The 19,372-nt window shown below is 43.2% G+C and overlaps 1 protein-coding gene across 6 annotated transcripts in view; it reads right to left on the reverse strand.

Annotated features, from left to right (window-relative positions):
* The window catches only part of LOC140739454 (AT-rich interactive domain-containing protein 5B-like), a 165,310-nt gene that overhangs the window by 57,224 nt on the left and 88,714 nt on the right, over positions 1 to 19,372 (reverse strand). Inside the window, exons 8-10 of one of the 6 annotated variants that reach the window (XR_012101643.1) lie at positions 2,501 to 2,600; positions 1,535 to 1,720; positions 846 to 958 (exon numbers count right to left, since the gene is read on the reverse strand). The exons of 2 other annotated variants lie outside the window; for them this stretch is intronic. Coding sequence is in view for 1 of the 4 variants with exons in the window: in XM_073067764.1 (XP_072923865.1) it covers positions 2,501 to 2,600 (100 nt within the window). In the remaining 3 variants the exon portion in view is untranslated. Of the gene's footprint in view, positions 1 to 845; positions 959 to 1,534; positions 1,721 to 2,500; positions 2,601 to 4,826; positions 4,880 to 19,372 lie in introns of those variants that run through there. 3 more of the 6 variants (XR_012101644.1, XR_012101645.1, XM_073067764.1) reach the window with 3 other exon arrangements.

Below are 19,372 nucleotides of genomic sequence, written 5' to 3' on the forward strand. Positions count from 1 at the left end.
ATTCTGAGGTAAAATCTCATACAGTTGCCCATTAGGATCATATATAGCTGCAGTCCTTGGATTTGCTCAAAATTCAAAACCTTCTTCTACCAAACCCAACTTCATCGGGTTGACCCAGCAAAGCTCCCACTGCCATTACCTACACGTAGAACCCAATGGTCTCAAGTTCAGTTCATGCTCTGCTTTGGAATGTTTGACTGTACTTGAATTATTTATTGAGGGTGGCGTAGATGAATTTCCCTTCACCGGTCGAATTTCCATTCAGTTGTTTCGAAACTAAGCCTCTTTGCTGGCTGAGGGACACCTTTAGATTTCTTTTTGCACAAAGTCCTGCCACATGCTGCACTCCAGGCTCTCGCAGAGACGTGGTTGCAGACTTTGATCTTTTGACCATTTGATGCAATACCCTGAGGCTGTTCTGCCTTGAGGTGCCTGTGCAAAGTAGGTTTGGATAGATCCTTGGAGGTGGCCAAACCAAGCCGGCTTTTGAGAACATCAAGAGGCGAAAAATGCCCTCCGGCAACTGGGAAGTTCAATATTCCAGAGGGAAGATGTTGGAATATTGCAGACTGAAAGATGGGTTTTACTGCCCTCTGTGCCCACGTGCAGATTCTGTTTAACACTGGGGCCACCGGACAAAGTCCTGAGGGGTGGAGGGGTGACTTCTGTTTCTTCCCCACATTTGGACACCTCTCGATTTTCCTGGTTTTTTTATTTTGTGTTCGTGTGTTTCGAAATGTTTTGGCCTCCGGTTTCTCACTTGCGTTCTGTCCTGTGGGAGGGCAAGTCTTGCTTCCAGAACATTCCTCTACATTCGACGCAACATTGTCCTTCCCTTTTTACATTTTTAGTGTTTGCATCTGTTTGTCTTTGGGAGTTGTCCTGAGTATTTAAGTGTTGAGCAGTGATAGTCCCTTTGTCTGTTCTCCTGGCATTTCTCACCCCTTGGTTGCTTATCCTGGAAAAAAAATGGAGAGAGTGAATCAGAAATCAAGTTTATTATCACTGACATACGTCAGGAATTCATTTTTGGTGGTAGCAGAACAGAACAAGATATTACCAAGGGGAATAGTGAGGAAGTGTTCATGGACTATTCAGCCACCCTCTCCAGTACAATAATACAAATCGTCTGCTTAAGCACCAATTCTTACTACAGTATAGTGGGCTGAAACAGCAATAGTTATCACGGAACCTCATTAGAAAGCTTTACAATTCAGGTGCCCATCATTCCCAGCTGTGGGAGATGTTCCAGCGGATTCCAAAAACTACTACAGTCAATTGTTTGACAGCTTTGAGTTTTCCAACTAAGATTAACCAAAAAGCAGGGATTGGACAGATGTGGAGACAGAGCAAATACCACTTTTTTTTTAAAAAAAAAAAAGCAGCTACAGCAAAATATGTCACTAAAACTGGTATTATGCTTAAGAAATGTGAGAAAAATAGCATGCAAGAAAAAGTTAGCATAAACTGGACCAAAGTCCACATAGTTTTTTTTCAGAATCTACACAAGTCCAGACTACAAGGCAAAGCTCACCTCCTTCTCTAACATCTGAGTCACATCTTGACCTTTCTTCACTTTTCATGTTCAGCTCCCCATTTTTAGTTTTTAACATCTTTCTCAGAGTCCTCAGACGTGCTCGTAGTGTGCTTGCGCGGCTTGGCTGGCGGCAGTGGTTTGTGCTCCTCCCCTTTGAGGTAGCGTTCGTACGGAAGGATAAGCCTGCAGGTAAACAGCACCAGCTCTCTCTTATCACACTGCCAAGGATCAACTTCAAACATTACTTACTCGCCGCCCAGCTTTCCCCAGCTGCCGTAGCGCACAAGCTTCTCCACGCCCAGAAAAGAATTTGAGACTGAATTTTAATTATAACCAAAGTCCACTTTTTACACCGGAAAACTGCCTCCAATATCTGACTTTATTGTAAAGGTAAAATGTTTTGAACATCTTGACTAAACTAGCTAACATGTGATTAACAAGGCATTCAACTTTCTTTTAAATAGCTTTGCCCATCTACAATGTTCAAAAGGAAGAGATGCTTAATAATAAAGGTATACAGAGCAATATTTTATTCACACACACACACACGCACGCACACAGGAATAGCTTTTCCCTACAAAAAATAATCGTCTTCGTCTCCTGTTGGACCCTGTACTCAGAAGCCAAACCATTGCAAAATTACACGAAACAGGATTTGTACTGCAGAACGTCATTTTCATCTTGAACTCTTCTACAGAAGAGAACAGTGATTTTGTGTGTTAAGTTCTCACAGGAGGAGGAAAGGATTCAGTTCACTAATGAAAACAGAGAGCCTTCACCATACCCATTTTTAGTTGATGTGTTCCAAAGTTGAAACAGAATGACTGAAAAATTCTTTCCATCAACCCCGCATCACCCCCTTACATTCAGAAACATGCAGGACTGTTGCTGAAGTAGTTACAGGCTTTGGTGCTGGTTAGAGTTCCAGGAGTTGAGGCCGCCAGTGAGCTGCAATGTACCTACCTCTCGTAGTGTCTCCCTGGTACAAGTGGCAGCACTAGTGCTCCCTGGGTTACCACCCAGCTCATCATAAATATGTTTCCACAGGCCTGCGAGCGGTTACCTGCAACAGGCAAATTGAAACGTTTCATAGACGTTCCAGGAAATGCTGGGATAGCACAACAGTAAAATTTAAGTTTAATGTTATTTGTTATTTTAAACAATGTCTTTTTTCCACAAAAGATCCAAGCGATCAAACTGTGGATCAACAGCATTCTAGTACATATGGACTAAGTCTGTCAGGAAAACCAGCGTTATCTTTATATGTAATTAGGTCAGTGCACATGGAGCTCCTAAGCACAACAATAATAAACTGTTTCCTATAGTTAGTGGCGACTTATTGGGGGAAGAGGGTCCCAGAGGGTGGGCTTCTTTGAGTTCACCCGCAAAAAACAGCTTTATTTCTTCATTTTTGTCTCTTTTCTCCCCCTTTTCAAGGGTGGGATGGGGTTCTGTTGGAGTCCTGTGATCTACAGCTGCACTCAAAACTGTGGGCTTCTTTATGGCTGTGGGTCCTGGTCCTGCTCCTCGGGCTCACCGACCGTCTGTTTTTTCCAATATGCCAAGGACATGGCCCTGGAAGACGAGCACCTCTGGGGCAAGGTCCTGCAGCCCTGTGGACAGGCCGGTGTCAGTGACTCACACCGTGAGAGAAAACTGAACATTGCCAACAGCGGATCAGCTGTTGGAGGCCTCTGTTACTCAGAGAATCACTCTTTACTCTTTGGGTGTGGGGAGAGTCTGCTGCCACTTGAGTTGGGAGGACCTCAAAATATAAGTGGCATGGTAGACCTTCAACATCGTAATCAGCGAGTTGCTTTGTTTCTGGCCTCCCCTCTCGCTGTGGGAAGCCCCTTCATTAGGGAGTGAGGGAGTCTGTGTCAAATTGCAGGGGGGAGAGAGGGGGGGAGAGAGGGGGGGAGAGAGGGGGGGAGAGAGGGGGGGAGAGAGGGGGGGGAGAGAGGGGGGGAGAGAGGGGGGGAGAGAGGGGGGGAGAGGAGGGGGGGAGAGAGGGGGGGGAGAGAGGGGGGGAGAGAGGGGGGGGGAGAGGGGGGGGAGAGAGGGGGGGAGAGAGGGGGGGGAGAGAGGGGGGGGAGAGAGGGGGGGGAGAGAGGGGGGAGAGAGGGGGGGAGAGAGGGGGGGAGAGGGGGGGAGAGAGGGGGGGAGAGGGGAGGGGGGGGGAGAGAGGGGGGGAGAGAGGGGGGGGAGAGAGGGGGGGAGGGGAGAGAGGGGGGGAGAGAGGGGGGGAGGAGAGGGGGGGGGAGAGAGGGGGGGAGAGAGGGGGGGAGAGAGGGGGGGGAGAGAGGGGGGGGAGAGAGGGGGGGAGAGAGGGGGGGGAGAGAGGGGGGGAGGAGAGGGGGGGAGAGAGGGGGGGGAGAGAGGGGGGGAGAGAGGGGGGGAGAGAGGGGGGGAGAGAGGGGGGGAGAGAGGGGGGGAGAGAGGGGGGGAGAGAGGGGGGGAGAGAGGGGGGGAGAGAGGGGGGGGAGAGAGGGGGGGGAGAGGGGGGGGAGAGAGGGGGGGAGGAGAGGGGGGGGAGAGAGGGGGGAGAGAGGGGGGGAGAGAGGGGGGGAGAGAGGGGGGGGAGAGAGGGGGGGAGAGAGGGGGGGAGAGAGGGGGGGAGAGAGGGGGGGGAGAGAGGGGGGGGAGAGAGGGGGGGAGAGAGGGGGGGAGAGAGGGGGGGAGAGAGGGAGAGAGAGAGAGAGAGAGAGAGAGAGAGAGAGTGTGTTCGTTCTAATATTTTACTGTCATTCATTCTTTGGGGTCCTCTTGTTTTCCTGGGTGTCTGTAAAGAGTAAGAATTTCAGGCTGTTTACTGTATACATTCTCTGATATTAAATGGAACCACCAAAAGGCAAAGGATGATTGTTTATTTTGGCGACTCCGATGAATATGTAAAAATGGCAAACTGAACAAAGACAACACTAGGAATGTAGATTCAAGTCAAAAGAGACAGTGCGTGGGCAGGAGGGGTGGGGTGGGAAGAGAAAGGTAATATGGCAGTTTATTCTGAGATTTATCTTTATCGCGCACTGCAGTTCACAGAAGATGCATTCCTAGACAACTTTTCACATGACTCTCCATAACATGAACTCTTGACAAAATTTAAAGCAACCATGTCATTACCTCTTCCCTCCCCTCTGCAAATAAATTCTGAAAGAAAAAAGCACTTTTCCCTGCATCTCAAATTTTTTTTGGCAGTAATTTGTGAATCACAATATTTCAAAAATGGGTTGTGACCAATTACGTATGCGTAGGTTAACAGTTCAGTGCAATCAAGGAGGAAACTCACCGCATCATATCCTCCCAGGCGCTGTGTTACAGTGAACATTACAAACAGATCAACTGCAGAAAAGGGAAACAAACCAAGTTACAGTGGGTGAGCAACAGCTTGAGGAAAGAAAACCCAATCACCATACTCGGAGACAGAATCCTTCATCTGGAAGCCTATTCGATACCTATTTGAGTGTGTATGCCAAGTAAAAGATAAAGGATGGTGAACACGGTACATTCCTCACTTTAATCATCCATATATCAAGAATCACTTCCTTTAAGAGGTGTCAAAACTACTGCACAAATCACCCTCAGTGTACACGCAAGATAATATTTGTAAACGATTCCCTGGAAATGGTTTAGCAGGGTTAAATGGCTGTCTGCACAGCAAATCGTGTGCCCCAGAGCTACAGAACTGTAGGAAAGAGGCGGAGGGTCAAGTGCTGTGACGAAGCACGGGACAGCTCAGGGACACAATCGTACCCCGTGTGTTGGGTAGTGTTTTTAAAGTAATACGCATGATAAAGACAGTGTGGGAATTTACAGTGATTGCCTTAAAATAAAGCTGCAAAACCTGAATGAAATTCAGAAATGCAGGACAAACAGATCTGATTAAGGATCTCTGACTTGAAGCATTATTTTATTGTTCTGTATTAGATGCTGACTGACCTGCTGAACGTTTCCTGCACTTTGTGTTTTATTCCTTTACAGTGCACCATGTAGTTTTCAATACTTTCAGTGTAACATTCTCCTTATAAACTTAAAAACAAATTATGGAGGTCACAGATCATGATATTCCAACTCAATTTATGTTATTTAGTAATTAAATGTTGTGACCGTCAATGTCATCGTGAGGTCATAAGATACAGGAGCACAATTAGGCCATTTTGGCTCATTAATTTCACTCCACCATTTCATCAGGGGTGGTTCATTTTCCCTCTCAGCACCAGTCTCCTGCCTTCTCCCTGTATCCCTTCATGCCCTGACTAATCAATAATCTGCCAACCTCTGCCTTACATATATCCAATGACTTGGCCTCCAGAGTCACCTGTAGCAATGAATTCCACAGATTCATCATTCTTCGGCTAAAGAAATTCCTCATCTCAATTTTAAAAGGACTTCTCTCCCCATTCTGAGGCTGTGTCCTCTGGTCTTAGACTCCCCCACCATAGGAAACATCCTCTTCTCATCTATCAATGCCTTTCACCATTCGATAGGTTTCAATGGGGTCACTTTTCTTTCTTCTGAACTCCAGTGAGTAGAAGCCCAGAGTCGTCAAATTCTCTTCATGTGATAAGCTTGTCATTCCAGAATAATTTTGTGAACCTCCTTTGAACCCTCTCTAGTGTCAGCACATCCTTTCTCAGATAAGAGACCCAAAATTGCTCAAAGTACTCCGCGAGGCCTCACCGGTGCCTTATAAAGCCTGAACATTACATCCTTGAGTTTATATTCTAGTCCTCTTGAAATGAAGGCTAACACTGCACCTCCTTTCCTCCACACAGACTCAAACTGGAAATTAACCTTTAGGGAATCCTGCACAAGGACCACCAAGTCCCTTTGCACCTCAGATTTTTGAATTTTCTCTGTCATCGCAGACAGAGAAATAGCACAGGCAAATGAATTTGTAACAGGAGGCATCCACTTTAATTTTTTCAGTGGTGGGACATCTGCTGTCAATGCAGTATTTAAACACTGTCTGCACTAGAAGTTGGCAATGAAACGTATCAACTCCTGCCCGAGAAGGGACTTAGATCCACTCCAATTCACCTACTGGCACAACAGCTGCCATCTCTTTGGCTCTTCACTTAACCCTTGAATATCTGGACAGAAAAACATGCATAAATCAGGATAACACACACAAAATGCTGGTGGAACACAGCAGGCCAGGCAGCATCTATAGGGAGAAGCGCTGTCGACGTTTCAGGCCGAGACCCTTCGTCAGGACTAACCGAAAGGAAAGATAGTAAGAGATTTGAAAGTAGTGGGGGGAGGGGGAAATGTGAAAAGATAGGAGAAGACCGGAGGGGGTGGGATGAAGCTAAGAGCTGGAAAGGTGATTGGCGAAAGTGATACAGAGCTGGAGAAGGGAAAGGATCATGGGATGGGAGGCCTCAGGAGAAAGAAAGGAGGTGGGGGGAGCACCAGAGGGAGATGGAGAACAGGCCAACAACTAAATATGTCAGGGATGGGGTAAGAAGGGGAGGAGGGGCATTAACGGAAGTTAGAGAAGTCAATGTTCATGCCATCAGGTTGGAGGCTATCCAGCCGGTATATAAGGTGTTGTTCCTCCAACCCGAGTTTGAATTCATTTTGACAATAGAGGAGGCCATGGATAGACATATCAGAATGGGAATGGGACGTGGAATTAAAACGTGTGGCCACTGGGAGATCCTGCTTTTTCTGGCGGACCGAGCGAAGGTGTTCCACGAATCAGTCTCCCAGTCTGCGTCAGGTCTCGCCAATATATAAAAGGCCACACCGGGAGCACCGGACGCAGTACACCACACCAGTCGACTCACAGGTGAAAATCATAAATCAGGATGCTTTTTATTGACCAGAGCTCAGCATTCAATACAATCATCCTCTCAAGACTAATCAATAAGCTTCAAGAGCTGGGTCTCAATTCCTCATTGTGCGATTAGATCCGCGGTTTCCTCACTTGCACACCCCAGTCAGTTCGGATTGGCAACATCTCCTACACAATCTCCATCAACAGAGTTGCACCACAAGCATGTGCTTAGCCCCCTGCTCTACTCACTTCACACTTCTGAATTTCACGCCACATACCGGTGATAATAAACCTGATTCTGAAAGTGCGGCTAAGCACAGCTCCAATGCCATCTTTAAGTTTGCTGACAACACCGTTGCCGTAGGCCAAATCAAAAGTGGTGACAAATCAGCACATAGGAGGGAGATTAAAAAAATCTGGCTGAGTGGAGCCACAGTAACCATCTCTTATTCAATGTCAGCAAGATCACGCAGTCTCATTGGCTTTAGGAAGAGGAAAGCAGAGGTCCACGTGTCAGTTTCATTGAGGAAAACAGACGTGGAGAGGGTCAGCAATGTTAATCTCCCAGCTGTTATTTCAGAGGGCCTGTACTGGGCTCAGCACACAAACACAACTATAAAGAAAGCACAGCAGCACCTCTGTTTCCTTAGGAGTTTGCATACATTCAGCATGACATCTAAAACTTTGACCAATTTCTACATCTGTGCGGTGGAGAGTATATTGACTGGCTTGCATCACAGCGTGGTATGTGAGCACCAATGCCCTTGAACAGAAAATCCTACAGAAAGTAGTGGATACGGCCCGGTCCATTACGGGTAAAGGTCTCCCCACCATTGATCACATCTACATGAAACACTGTTGCAGAAAAGCAGCATCCATCATCAGGGACCCCCACCACCCAGGACATGCTCTCTTCTCACTATTGCCACCAGGAAGGTACAGGAGCCTCAGGACCCACACCACCAGGTTCAGTAACAGTTATTACCTCTCAGCCACCTGGCTCTTGAACCAGAGGGGATAACTCAACTTCACTTGCTCTATTATTGAACTGTTCCCACAACCTATGGTCTTAACTTTCAAGGACTCTATCACACGTTCTCAATATTATTTATTTCCCTCTTTCTGTATTTGCACAATTTATTGCCTTTTCCACATTTGTTATCCACCCTGTTGGGTGCAGTCTTTCATCAATTCTTTTATGGTAATTGGCTTTATTGAGTATGTCAATATAAAAATGAGTCTCAGGGTTATATATGGCGACTTATGTACTTCAATAATAAATTTACTTTGGGGTGGGGGGGGAGGGAAGGAGCAAAAAAGATCTGATTTCTGTTCATCCCAGGCACTTAAATTTAAGTACTAATACAATATTTTAATACCAAGGAGAGGTTTACCTACAAGTGACCTGGTACAATTGCAGCACAAAACCAAACCCAGCCTTTACAAAATTAGTGTTGATGGAACTCCAAAAGAGCAACAGTCATTGTCAAGAATTCTAGGAATAATGTGGGAGAAGTGTTTGTGGGTAGAACATCAGTTAAGAGTAGCCTGGCTGAGAGAGGGTTAAGGCGGGAACAGACCAAGATCTATAGCCCTGACTGGATTTCACAATCAAGTCAAAAAAAATGTTGCAGTGCTGAAAACTAATTATATCTATAGATATCTATAGATATATAGATAGATAGATATAGATATATATACCGTAGATTCCGGACTACAGAGCGCACCTGATTTTTAGCCGCTGGCACTAATTTTAGAAATAAAATCATTTTTTTAAATGTAAAGGCCGCACCGGATTTTAGGCCGCAGGTGTCCCACGTTGTAATATGAGATATTTACACAGAAAGATATTACACGTGAGGATTTTTTTAACTTTTAATTAAATCCATATGGTAACAAAAACAAATACATATTGCAAATGCTTTTTTTCGAACCGTGCCCGTACGCGGCTACTTTTAAATATACGTTGCGTATACTTCTTTACTGAACAACATTCCAATATCTCCTAACGACTGGTAAAAAATATATATACTGCAGCCTACCAGGAAAAGTTATTGATACCTTTAACTTAAAAGCAGATTTCGCTCGGATCCAAAGCCGCTCGCGGAATCCGCTCCCCCCTCCTTTCCGTTTCATCGCAAACGGCATTTAAAAGCAGATTTCGCTCGGATCCAAAGCCGCTCGCGGAATCCGCTCCCCCCTCCTTTCCGTTTCATCGCAAACGGCATTTAAAAGCAGAGTTCGCTCGGATCCAAAGCCGCTCGCGGAATCCGCTCCCCCCTCCTTTCCGTTTCATCGCAAACGGCATTTAAAAGCAGATTTCGCTCAGATCCAAAGCCGCTCCGCCGCTCGACCCCCTCCGTCCCGTTTCATCGCAAACGGCATTTTCCCACAAGACGCCGCGAAACCGGGTGTGTCGTCATAGCATCCCGCGATGTAGTACAGAAAACAAATATAGTTAAAACTAAGAGGGTAGGTAGCACAATGCTTCGAGTGTTTTCCATGTTGATGAGGGTGAGTACAAATGACTGATTTACAATAATTTAATTGTGAAAGTGCGCTTGATTTATCGTACAATTTCATTGGACCTCTGTGAACTACTCATCAATTTTATTGGTCTACTGTTACGAGGCAAAATGTTTACGAGGCGGCATGAAAAAAACTTTGCATTAGCCGCTCCGGATTATTGGCCGCAAAGTTCAAAGCTGTTCAAAATGTGGGAAAAAAGTAGCGGCTTAAAATCCGGAATCTACGGTATATAAAAAATTTAAAAAAAGGAAAATAAAATCCTTGGATGCCAACAATTTTTATAATGGGATGACATATGAAGTAATGACTTTCATATGTCATCCCATTAAACTCCTATTCAAAACTTCACAACTTTCCACCATGCTAGGGGAAGCACATACAGTATAACAGGGTTCAGTCAGCACACAGAGTGCAAACTTTTTTAGCATATTCAATGAATTTTGTTTAATCAAAACAATATTTCCTCAGGGGTCAATATTGCCTCAGGAATCCTGTGCACCAAAGTCAGACAGTGGTAAGTCACAGAAATTCTAATTTTACCAGCCCTGTGGGAAAGATTTTCATGATGCTAAGTTGCTCTCTAATGGAATGCACAAAATAAGCAACACACACCAAATGTTGGTGGAAAGCAGCAGGCCAGGCAGCATCTATAGGAAGAAGTACAGTCGACGTTTCGGGCCAACTCTGTATCTCTTTTGCCAATCAACTTTCGAGCTCTTAGCTTCATCCCTCTCCCTCCTCTCTTCTCTATCACTTCTGATCTCCCCCTCCAACTTTCAAATCTCATACTGTCTCTTCTTTCAGTTGGTCCTGACGAAGGGTCTCGGCCCGAAACGCCGACTGTACTTCTTCCTATAGATGCTGCCTGGCCTGCTGTGTTACACCAGCATTTTGGGTGTGTTGCTTGAATTTCCAGCATCTGCAGATTTCGTGTCTGCACAAAGTAAGAATAGATTTCTCTTCATCCCTCAACAGTATCGCCTCTAGTCTTCATTTTAATTCTGAATTAACAGTGTTTTGGCATTCACCAGAGAGGACATGATAATGATACTGGTCTGCATGCCTTAAATATTCCACTTGAAAGTTTATGAAAAGGTCTAATTAACCCTACTTACAATTGGTGAAGGTTTAAAGTTCTCAACCAGTGCTTCAGCAGTTCCCTCCTGCTACAACCTGGAATAAATCCTATCTGGGCCTTGGAATTTATCCACTTTTAAGCCTGCTGGCTCATCAAGAACCTCCTCTTTATTACTGAAGACCTGCACTAGTTTTTCACCCACTCCTTCACTGAGTTCCTGAATTATAAAGTCTGCTTCCTTTCTGAATACTAAGGAAAAGTATTTAAGATCTCACCTATACCTTCCAGTTCACACACAAATTTTCCCCGTTGACCTTAATGGGTCAGACATTCTTTCCTAGTTTTTTTTTTGCTTTTAATATACTTGAAGAATGCTGTCAGATTTACCTTAGTCTTATCTACCAGAGCTATGTTCAATGCTCTTTAAAAAAAGTGGGTAGAATCAGAATTTGGGCTAATCCTTCATAAAAGAATTTGGAATGTACCCAACATTCCAAATACTGGGGTAAGTACGGGTACTCACATAGGTTAACAAAGCCAAGAAAAAAATCTTCAATTCAAGAATGAAAGAAATCCATATTCTGCTACTTTAATCCTGAAATCAGTAACATTCATTTGTGAAAGGGACTTATGGATATACCAAGCCAGGGAATGAAGCTGCGTACAATTCAATTGAGCTATCACAGAATGGTATACATTTGCTTCTATGGAACAGCTGCAGTACTATGCTACCAGTGCAAAGACACGACATACTTAAAGGCTTAGAAAAGGTGGTGGTGAGGGACAAAGTGAAAAACCAAAACTGAAAAAAAATTGAAGCAGCACTGCTAAACAAAGATGGTTCCATTAACCATGTGCCCATTTTTAAATTTTACTGCACAGAATAGGCCTATCCAGCCCAGCCAACCCCTGATTTAATCCTGGCCTAATCATAGGACAATTTACAAAACCAATTTACCTACTAACTGGTATATCTTTGGACGGTGGGAGGGAACTGGAGCACCCGGAGGAAACCCAACTAGTCACAGTGAGATTGTACAAACTCCTTACAGGCACCGGTGGGAATTGAACTACCTTCGCCTGTACAGTAAAGTGCTGTGCTAACCACTATGCTACCGTGCCAGCCCCATTCCATTCTATTCTGAAAGGACTAAATAGTCGAAAGCAAGGCTGTATCAACGTACAAAGGAATTGGTGAAAAAAATGCATTTCCAGTAAGTGTTTACATTGCATTAAAATCAAATGGGTTTTTAGTATATTATTTTTAAATCAGCCTAGTTAACCATCTGGCATCCAAATTGGGAGGGTTGCTGCAGACTTCCTAACTACAGAATTATACTTAAAGGCAAAGTCTTGCATTGCAATTCTTGTGCGTGTCCTGTCTGGCTGGATATACTCCGAAGGGCAGTGGTGTGGTGGTACACAGGCAGGAGTGGATACTCCAAACTCAATGGCATTCCTTAGACTGCACAGTGAAAAAAAAGGAAAATTGCTGGGGAGTGCACAATATTCAGTCCCACTTTCAGCACCTCAGCAAATTAACTTGTCCATCCCCACATGCAGTAAGACCTAAACAGTCAAGTCTGGGCTGATAAGTGGCAGACATCATTCAGACCAAAGTACCACACAATAACCTTATATCCAGCAAGAGAAAATCAACCATTAAAAATCAATAGCATTGCTATTGCCGAGTCTCCTTGCATTAAACTAGGTTGACAAACAACCAGGGACTCGCGTGGACCAGCCATATAAATAGTGGCCACAACAGCCAGTTAGAAACTTGCCTTCTAAACAGCAAGAGACCTTTCCACCATTTACAAGTCACAGATCAAGATGAAGATGGAAAGTTTTTACTTGTCTAGATGAGAACTACTTCCACAACACTCAAAATCAATAGCATCCAGGACAACTCAACTGGTTGGCACCTCATCCATCATTCTAAACATCCACTCTCTCATTACCTGCACACAGTGGCTACAACTGCAGTTCCTTGCCCAGACTACTCCAACCTCTCCGAATCCCATGATTTCTGCCATCAACAGTCCCAGAGAACAGCACTACTTCAACCTGCACACATTCAGATTTGCAAATGTATCATCGAGTCTAGGTCCTGGATGATGTGGGATTATTCCCAACAGAAGGACTGCAGAGCTTCACAAAGACACTTCAAGACCCAATAGGGATGCAATGAACATTGGCCTTGTTCAAGATACTCATTCCAAAAGATGATTTTTTAAAATTACAAGATAGATGAAGATATTTATCCTCCTTGTTGTCTGTATATCACATTGAACTACATTAAAAACTTGCATTTTAATCCAACACAGGAAAAATAATTTGAAAAAGCCATAGAAATGGAATACAAGGCCCCTCAGAATAAAGGCAGGACAATATGAAGCAAACAGAACTCTTAGATAATCTGCCTGACTCAAGGCATCAGTGCAGGATAAAAGAGGAGCAAATTTCTGCCAGTGTCAGAAATCTTTCATTCAACAGAGTTCCCAAAGATATGAAACTACTTTTGTTTAAGAATGATCCAATTCCGGATTATACCAAGTGATTTCACATTCTGCCCAAAAAAATCTGTTTAGGAAAATTGATTTGAGGCCTATTGCAGTGGTCTCATAGAGTCAAGAGAAATACATTCTTTTTTACTGGTTCAGGGATCCTTTGAAAATCGTGTCATCCTAATGTTCATTAACCAAGTGCTGACCACAATTACACAAGAGTGTTGACCACAAACACACTGTGCATGCGGAGATGTGAAGCCTCCCTCTTTTGATGTATTAAGTAACAGGGCAACATCCACATTTGCTGACAGAAGTAATTACCAACTTGTCTGGGAGTTTGGGGTGGGGGTGGGGAAGGCTTTCTCATAGGATTTAATGTTAGAGAATTAATTTAATTTGAATTACTAACTGAGCAAAGCCAAGCCAGTAGGGTAACAGTGAATAGAGCTGCTGTTTGACAGCACCAGCAACCCAGGTTTAGTCCTGACCTTGGATGCTGCCTTCGCGCAGTAGGCATAAGACCACTCCATCCACAGTCAAAGATATGCAGGTTGAAACTTTATTATCAAAGTACACATATGTCACCATATACAACCCTGAGATTCATTTTCCTGTGAGCATACTCAGCAAATCTATAGAACAGTAACTATAACAGGATCAGTGAAAGATCGACCAGAGTGCAGAAAACAAACTCTGCAAATGCAAATATAAATGCATATCAATAAATAACGAGAACATCAGATAGTGAGATAAGGAGTCCTTGAAAGTGAGATCATTGGTTGTAGGAACATTTCAATGATGGGATAATTGGGTGCAGTTATCCCCTTTTATTCAAGAGCCTGATGGTTAAAAGGTAGTAACTGTTCTTGAATCTGCTAGTACGAGTCCTGAGACTCTTGTACCTACTTCTTAATTGCAGCAGCGAGATAAATGCATGACCTGGGTGGTGGGGATCTCTGATGGTGGATGCTGCTTTCCTAGGACAGATGTACATGTGCTTAATGGTTGGGTTTACTTGTGATACTGGGCTGAAACCTCTATCTTTTGTAGGATTTACCAAAGGGATTTATGTTTCCATACCAGGCCGTGATGCAGTCAAGTTAATTGGACACCTTAAATTTTGCCTCATGTCCTAATGTGAAGGCAGATTCAGCAGGGGTCATTGACAAATATTGGAAAATGAAAAAAATGGGATTAATTAGGATTACTGTAAAAGGGTGCCAAATGGTAGGGCTCAGGAGAGAACTATTTCCATGCTATGTGATTATGAATCCAAAGGGAAATATTTTCAATGGATAATAGGTATTTTCCCAATCAATTTTTAAATCAAAATAAAAATAAGCATAAAGCAATAGTTACCTACTTGCTTCTGTGTCACACCAAATCATTAACTCTCATGATAATATTAATATCTCAAACCCTTTAAACCTTAACACTCCATCTTCTATCATAATATTAACAAGAGGGTTAATGACATGGAAGTGAGTAGGTAGCCATTTCTACCAAACAAATCAGAATCACTTCCATAACTTTGTCATTGGTTACGGTCATTTCCATAAACAATGAGACATTTACCAAGACACAAACCCATGGCATCCCATTATCATGACTACTTTCAAACATCCATTTTTCTGCCATCTTTGATATTGCAGAAATGTTCTGACTACTCTACGGCATTTTAAGGCACAAGCACCACTGGCTAAGCTACTATATTCAGGATTAGAGGCCAGGATTAGAGTGTAGCTAGTAAGGGTATGGCTGGAGGAAAGTACACTGATAGGGAGGGCTCTTGGAGAGAATTGAAAGAAGAATTTAAAATTTGATTTGTTGCTCAATTTGGGGACAGTGCAGATCTGCAACCCAGGGATGTTGTGTGAACATCACTTTGTGCAAGTTCGGACTGAGACAATTAACTTGAAGTATTTCAAATCTTAATGAAAAGCAGAACTTGTGGGAGAGTCACGAACAGGGCAACATTGCTGCAGTAAAAGAGGCTGGTCATTTACCACCAGGTATGGAGATGTTTCTATGGGTTTTGGGTTTACAGATAGGGATAGAGCCAGAGCAGTCCAGACCCAGATGAATGACGACAGAGGTGTTGAAGATACATACCATGGGCAATCATGTTAGATCACACCTTGATCAGGCATTCTATGAACTTGTCACAGAAGGGTAACTATGAAGAATTCCACCAGATTCATTTCCCTTATGACATTTCATTGGAACAGGTGAGGGTTAGAGATATACAGACACATGGGATTAGTGATCACGGTCATCATTGACATGGTGGGCTGAGGGCCTGTTTCTGTACTGCACTGCTCTATGTTCTAACAATGCACAGAAGGGTACATCTTTCAGACAGCACTGATGAATCTGGTTAGTGAAGGAGGAGACACAATTTCAAACTCCTGACTACCTGGCTTGGTGCAAGAGTGACTAATGGCAAAGATTCATCTCTACATTTACCACTTACATTACATTTACAACTTGGCATAATTTACCTATTATTATTTAATTATTTATGGTTTTATATTGCTGTATTTCTACACTATTCTTGGTTGGTGTGACTGTAACGAAACCCAATTTCCCTCCGGATCAATAAAATATGTCTGTCTGTCTGTATTTAATTGGTCTTTATGACTCTAGAAATGTCCTTTGCTCTCCACAGGTCTTGGTATGCTTCTAAAGCTAACAAACTGGAATCTTTGGATATCACAAAAATTTTTCAACAGCAGAAGGAACTGCACAATTTTGTAATGCAGGAGCCCAAGGTAACATAGTATTATCAATAATGAGGAAACATATTATCATATATACTACATTATCCCCAAGCCTGTATCAGTAAAGCTGTTTAATAATTCTTCAAAAGTTTGTTATTGTTAAAATATATCACTGGGATTAGCTAGCTTGTTTTAGGCAATGCATGTAGCATTCTCTGAAAAAAGCAAATCAGAATCATTTATGGTCAAAGTTCCAAAGGTTACAGTAGGGTTTAACTATTAATCTGAACAAATATGCATTAAGTCAAAGGTTATGCATTTGGTAATAAGCTGATGAAACCTGCAATATCCAAGACACAGGAAACAAAAAAAAAAATTCTGGACCCCATCACCAGGAAACAGCTGCAAAACTGCGTCTGTGAAAGCTCTTGCCTACATTTCAATCAGAGATTTCTATACAAAAAAATCCACACATTATCCTTGCAAGCCCACGTTCAGTGATGGGGGCGTGCAGAGTTAAAGCCTTGAAGTGCACTTTGAGAAGACATTTTTAGTTTGGGCACAGGAAGAAATTTACTCACCCAAGTGTGCAGCCCATCTAAATTTTGCTTCGCACTGAAAAGGGAGCAGATGTGAAAGGTTTCCGTAGACACCACGGGGGTGCCCATTCCCATCTTGGCAGCAGTTTTATTATATTACAACGTACACCAAGGCGTCTAAAAATGGCTCACTAATCCTAGTGATATGCTTCATCAATAGCAAACCACCACAGCTTGACTTCTGAAGAATTATTAAACAGCTTTACTAATGCAAACTTGCAGCCTCCACCTTAATTGGCAGCTCTTCTAATGTGGAAAAGACAATCATCTTGTTGTCCATTGAGAAAAGCAATGGCATTTGTTTAGATAATGGTTAAACCTGTCTCTCCTAACAAAGTCAGAACAGAACCCTCAAGATATTACTCAGCAAAATTAATTGCCTGATTTATTTTCCACTTTAAAAAAATAACCAACTGAAATGTTACTTTAGGATGAGGTCAATTGTAAATTAATTCTTGTGATTTCACTGACTACACGCAGAGCAACACAGAAGGGGCTCCTCAGGTTTTCGCCAGCATTTTCTGTTTATATTTCAGATTTCCAGCACTTGCATTTTTGTTTTTTATTGTTAAAGGCTGATTAGTCAATATCTAGAAAGAATGGCAAATAATGAAATTTAACCTCAATCAATATAATAAATTGACTATAGGAGAGAGTCAGCAACTTAAAATTCCTCAGTACTGTCATTTCAAAGGAGCTGATGTGGGCCCAGCACAAGTGCAATTATGAAGAAAGCACTTCTGCTTCGTTAGAAGTCTGCAAAGATTTGGCGTGTCATCTAAGACTTCTATAGAGATGTGGTGCAGACTATATTGACTGATTGAATCAGAGCCTGGTGTCGAAACACCAATACCTTTGAATGGAAGAATGCTACAAAAAGTGGATATGGTCCAGTTTGTCCCCAATAAATCCCTCGGCACCACTGAGCACATCTACATGGAGCCCTGTCATAGGAAAGCAGCTTCCATCATCAAAGACGCCCACTACCCAGATATGCTCTCTTCTCATGACTACCATCAGGACCTCAGGATCCACACCGCCAGGTTCAGGGACAGTTATTACCCCTCCACCATCAAGCTCCTGAACCAGAGGGGACAACATCACCAGCCCCATCACTGATCTGTTCCTGCAACCTATGGACTCGCTTTCAAGGAAGGAATCTTCATCTCATGTTCTCGATACTTATCACTTATTTATTTTTTCTTTTGTATTTGCATAGTTTGTCTTTTGCTCACTGGTTGTTTGCCTGCTTGTTGGGTGCGGTCTTTTACTGATTCTATGGTCTTTATTGTATTTACTGTGAATACCTGCAAGAAAATGAATCTCAGGGTTGTATGTGGTGATATATATGAACTTTGAACTATAACTCTGGCTCATATTAGGGTAAACAACATTTTGGGCATTATAGGCAAAGTCCCAATTTAAAGTGACACAAGTAATGCTTCATGCAAACTAACGATGTTGAACCCAAGAAAATATTCAAGCTGTAAGCCTGACCTAATATTTGTACAAATACCAAAAATTCCCCAGTAAGCATTCTCGTAACAGACAACACCATATAAAATATGCAGAGAATCATTTCAACTAAAGTTGGGAGCAACATTAAAAGGAGCACGCATTAGAGCCCTTTCTCTCTAATGTGCAGAAGCTATAGGTGACACATGGTAAAAATCTGAAGCACTCATTTTAAACAGGACCACCATCTGGCTTTCCTCGCAATGACTGCTTGCCTTTTGCCTCCTGCTGGACCGTCCCTTATATGGAATAAACAGACGCTGGAAGAATTTATTGGTCAAGCAGCTTTCATGAAAGCAGAAGAGGCAAATCTCCACAGATACTGCTTGATCCACTGAGTTCTTCTAGAGATTTTTTTGTTCCAGATTCCATCTGCAGTGTCTTTTGTGTCAAGTATCCAATACTGTTTGGTCATATTCTTCAGATGGCCCTCCCTGTATATCCATGACTGTATCGCCAGCCACAGCTCCAATCTGCTAATTAAATTTGTCGACGACACTACATTGATTGGGCTCATCTCAAACGATAATGAGGTGGCCTACAGGGAAGGAAGTCACCTCTCTGACACAGTGGTGTCAAGAAAATAACCTCTCCCTCAACGTTGCAACAACAAAGGAGCTGGTTGTGGATTACAGGAGGAATGGAGACGGGCTAAGTCCCATTAACATCAATGGATCTGGGGTTGAGAGGGTGAATAGATTCAAATTCCTCAGCATCCACATCACTGAAGAACTCATGTGGTCTGTACACACCAGCTGTGTGGTGAAAAATGGACAAGTGACTCTTTCACCTCAGACAGTTCAGGAAGTTTGGTACGGGCCCCAAAATCCTAAGAACTTTCTACAGGAGCACAATTGAGAGCATCCTGACTGGCTGCATCACTGCCTGGTATGGGAACTGTACCTCCCTTAATCTTAGGACTCTGCAGAGAGTGGTGTGGACAGTCCAGTGCATCTGTAGTTGTGAACTTCCCATGATTCAGGACATTTACAAGGACAAATGTGTAAAAAGGACCCATAGTATCATTGGGGACCCAAGTCACCCCAACCACAATCTACTCCAGCTGCTACCATCCAGGAAGTGGTACCGCAGCACAAAAGCC

This window comes from Hemitrygon akajei, chromosome 15 (genome assembly GCF_048418815.1).
Source record: "Hemitrygon akajei chromosome 15, sHemAka1.3, whole genome shotgun sequence".
Taxonomy (NCBI): Eukaryota; Metazoa; Chordata; class Chondrichthyes; order Myliobatiformes; family Dasyatidae; genus Hemitrygon; species Hemitrygon akajei.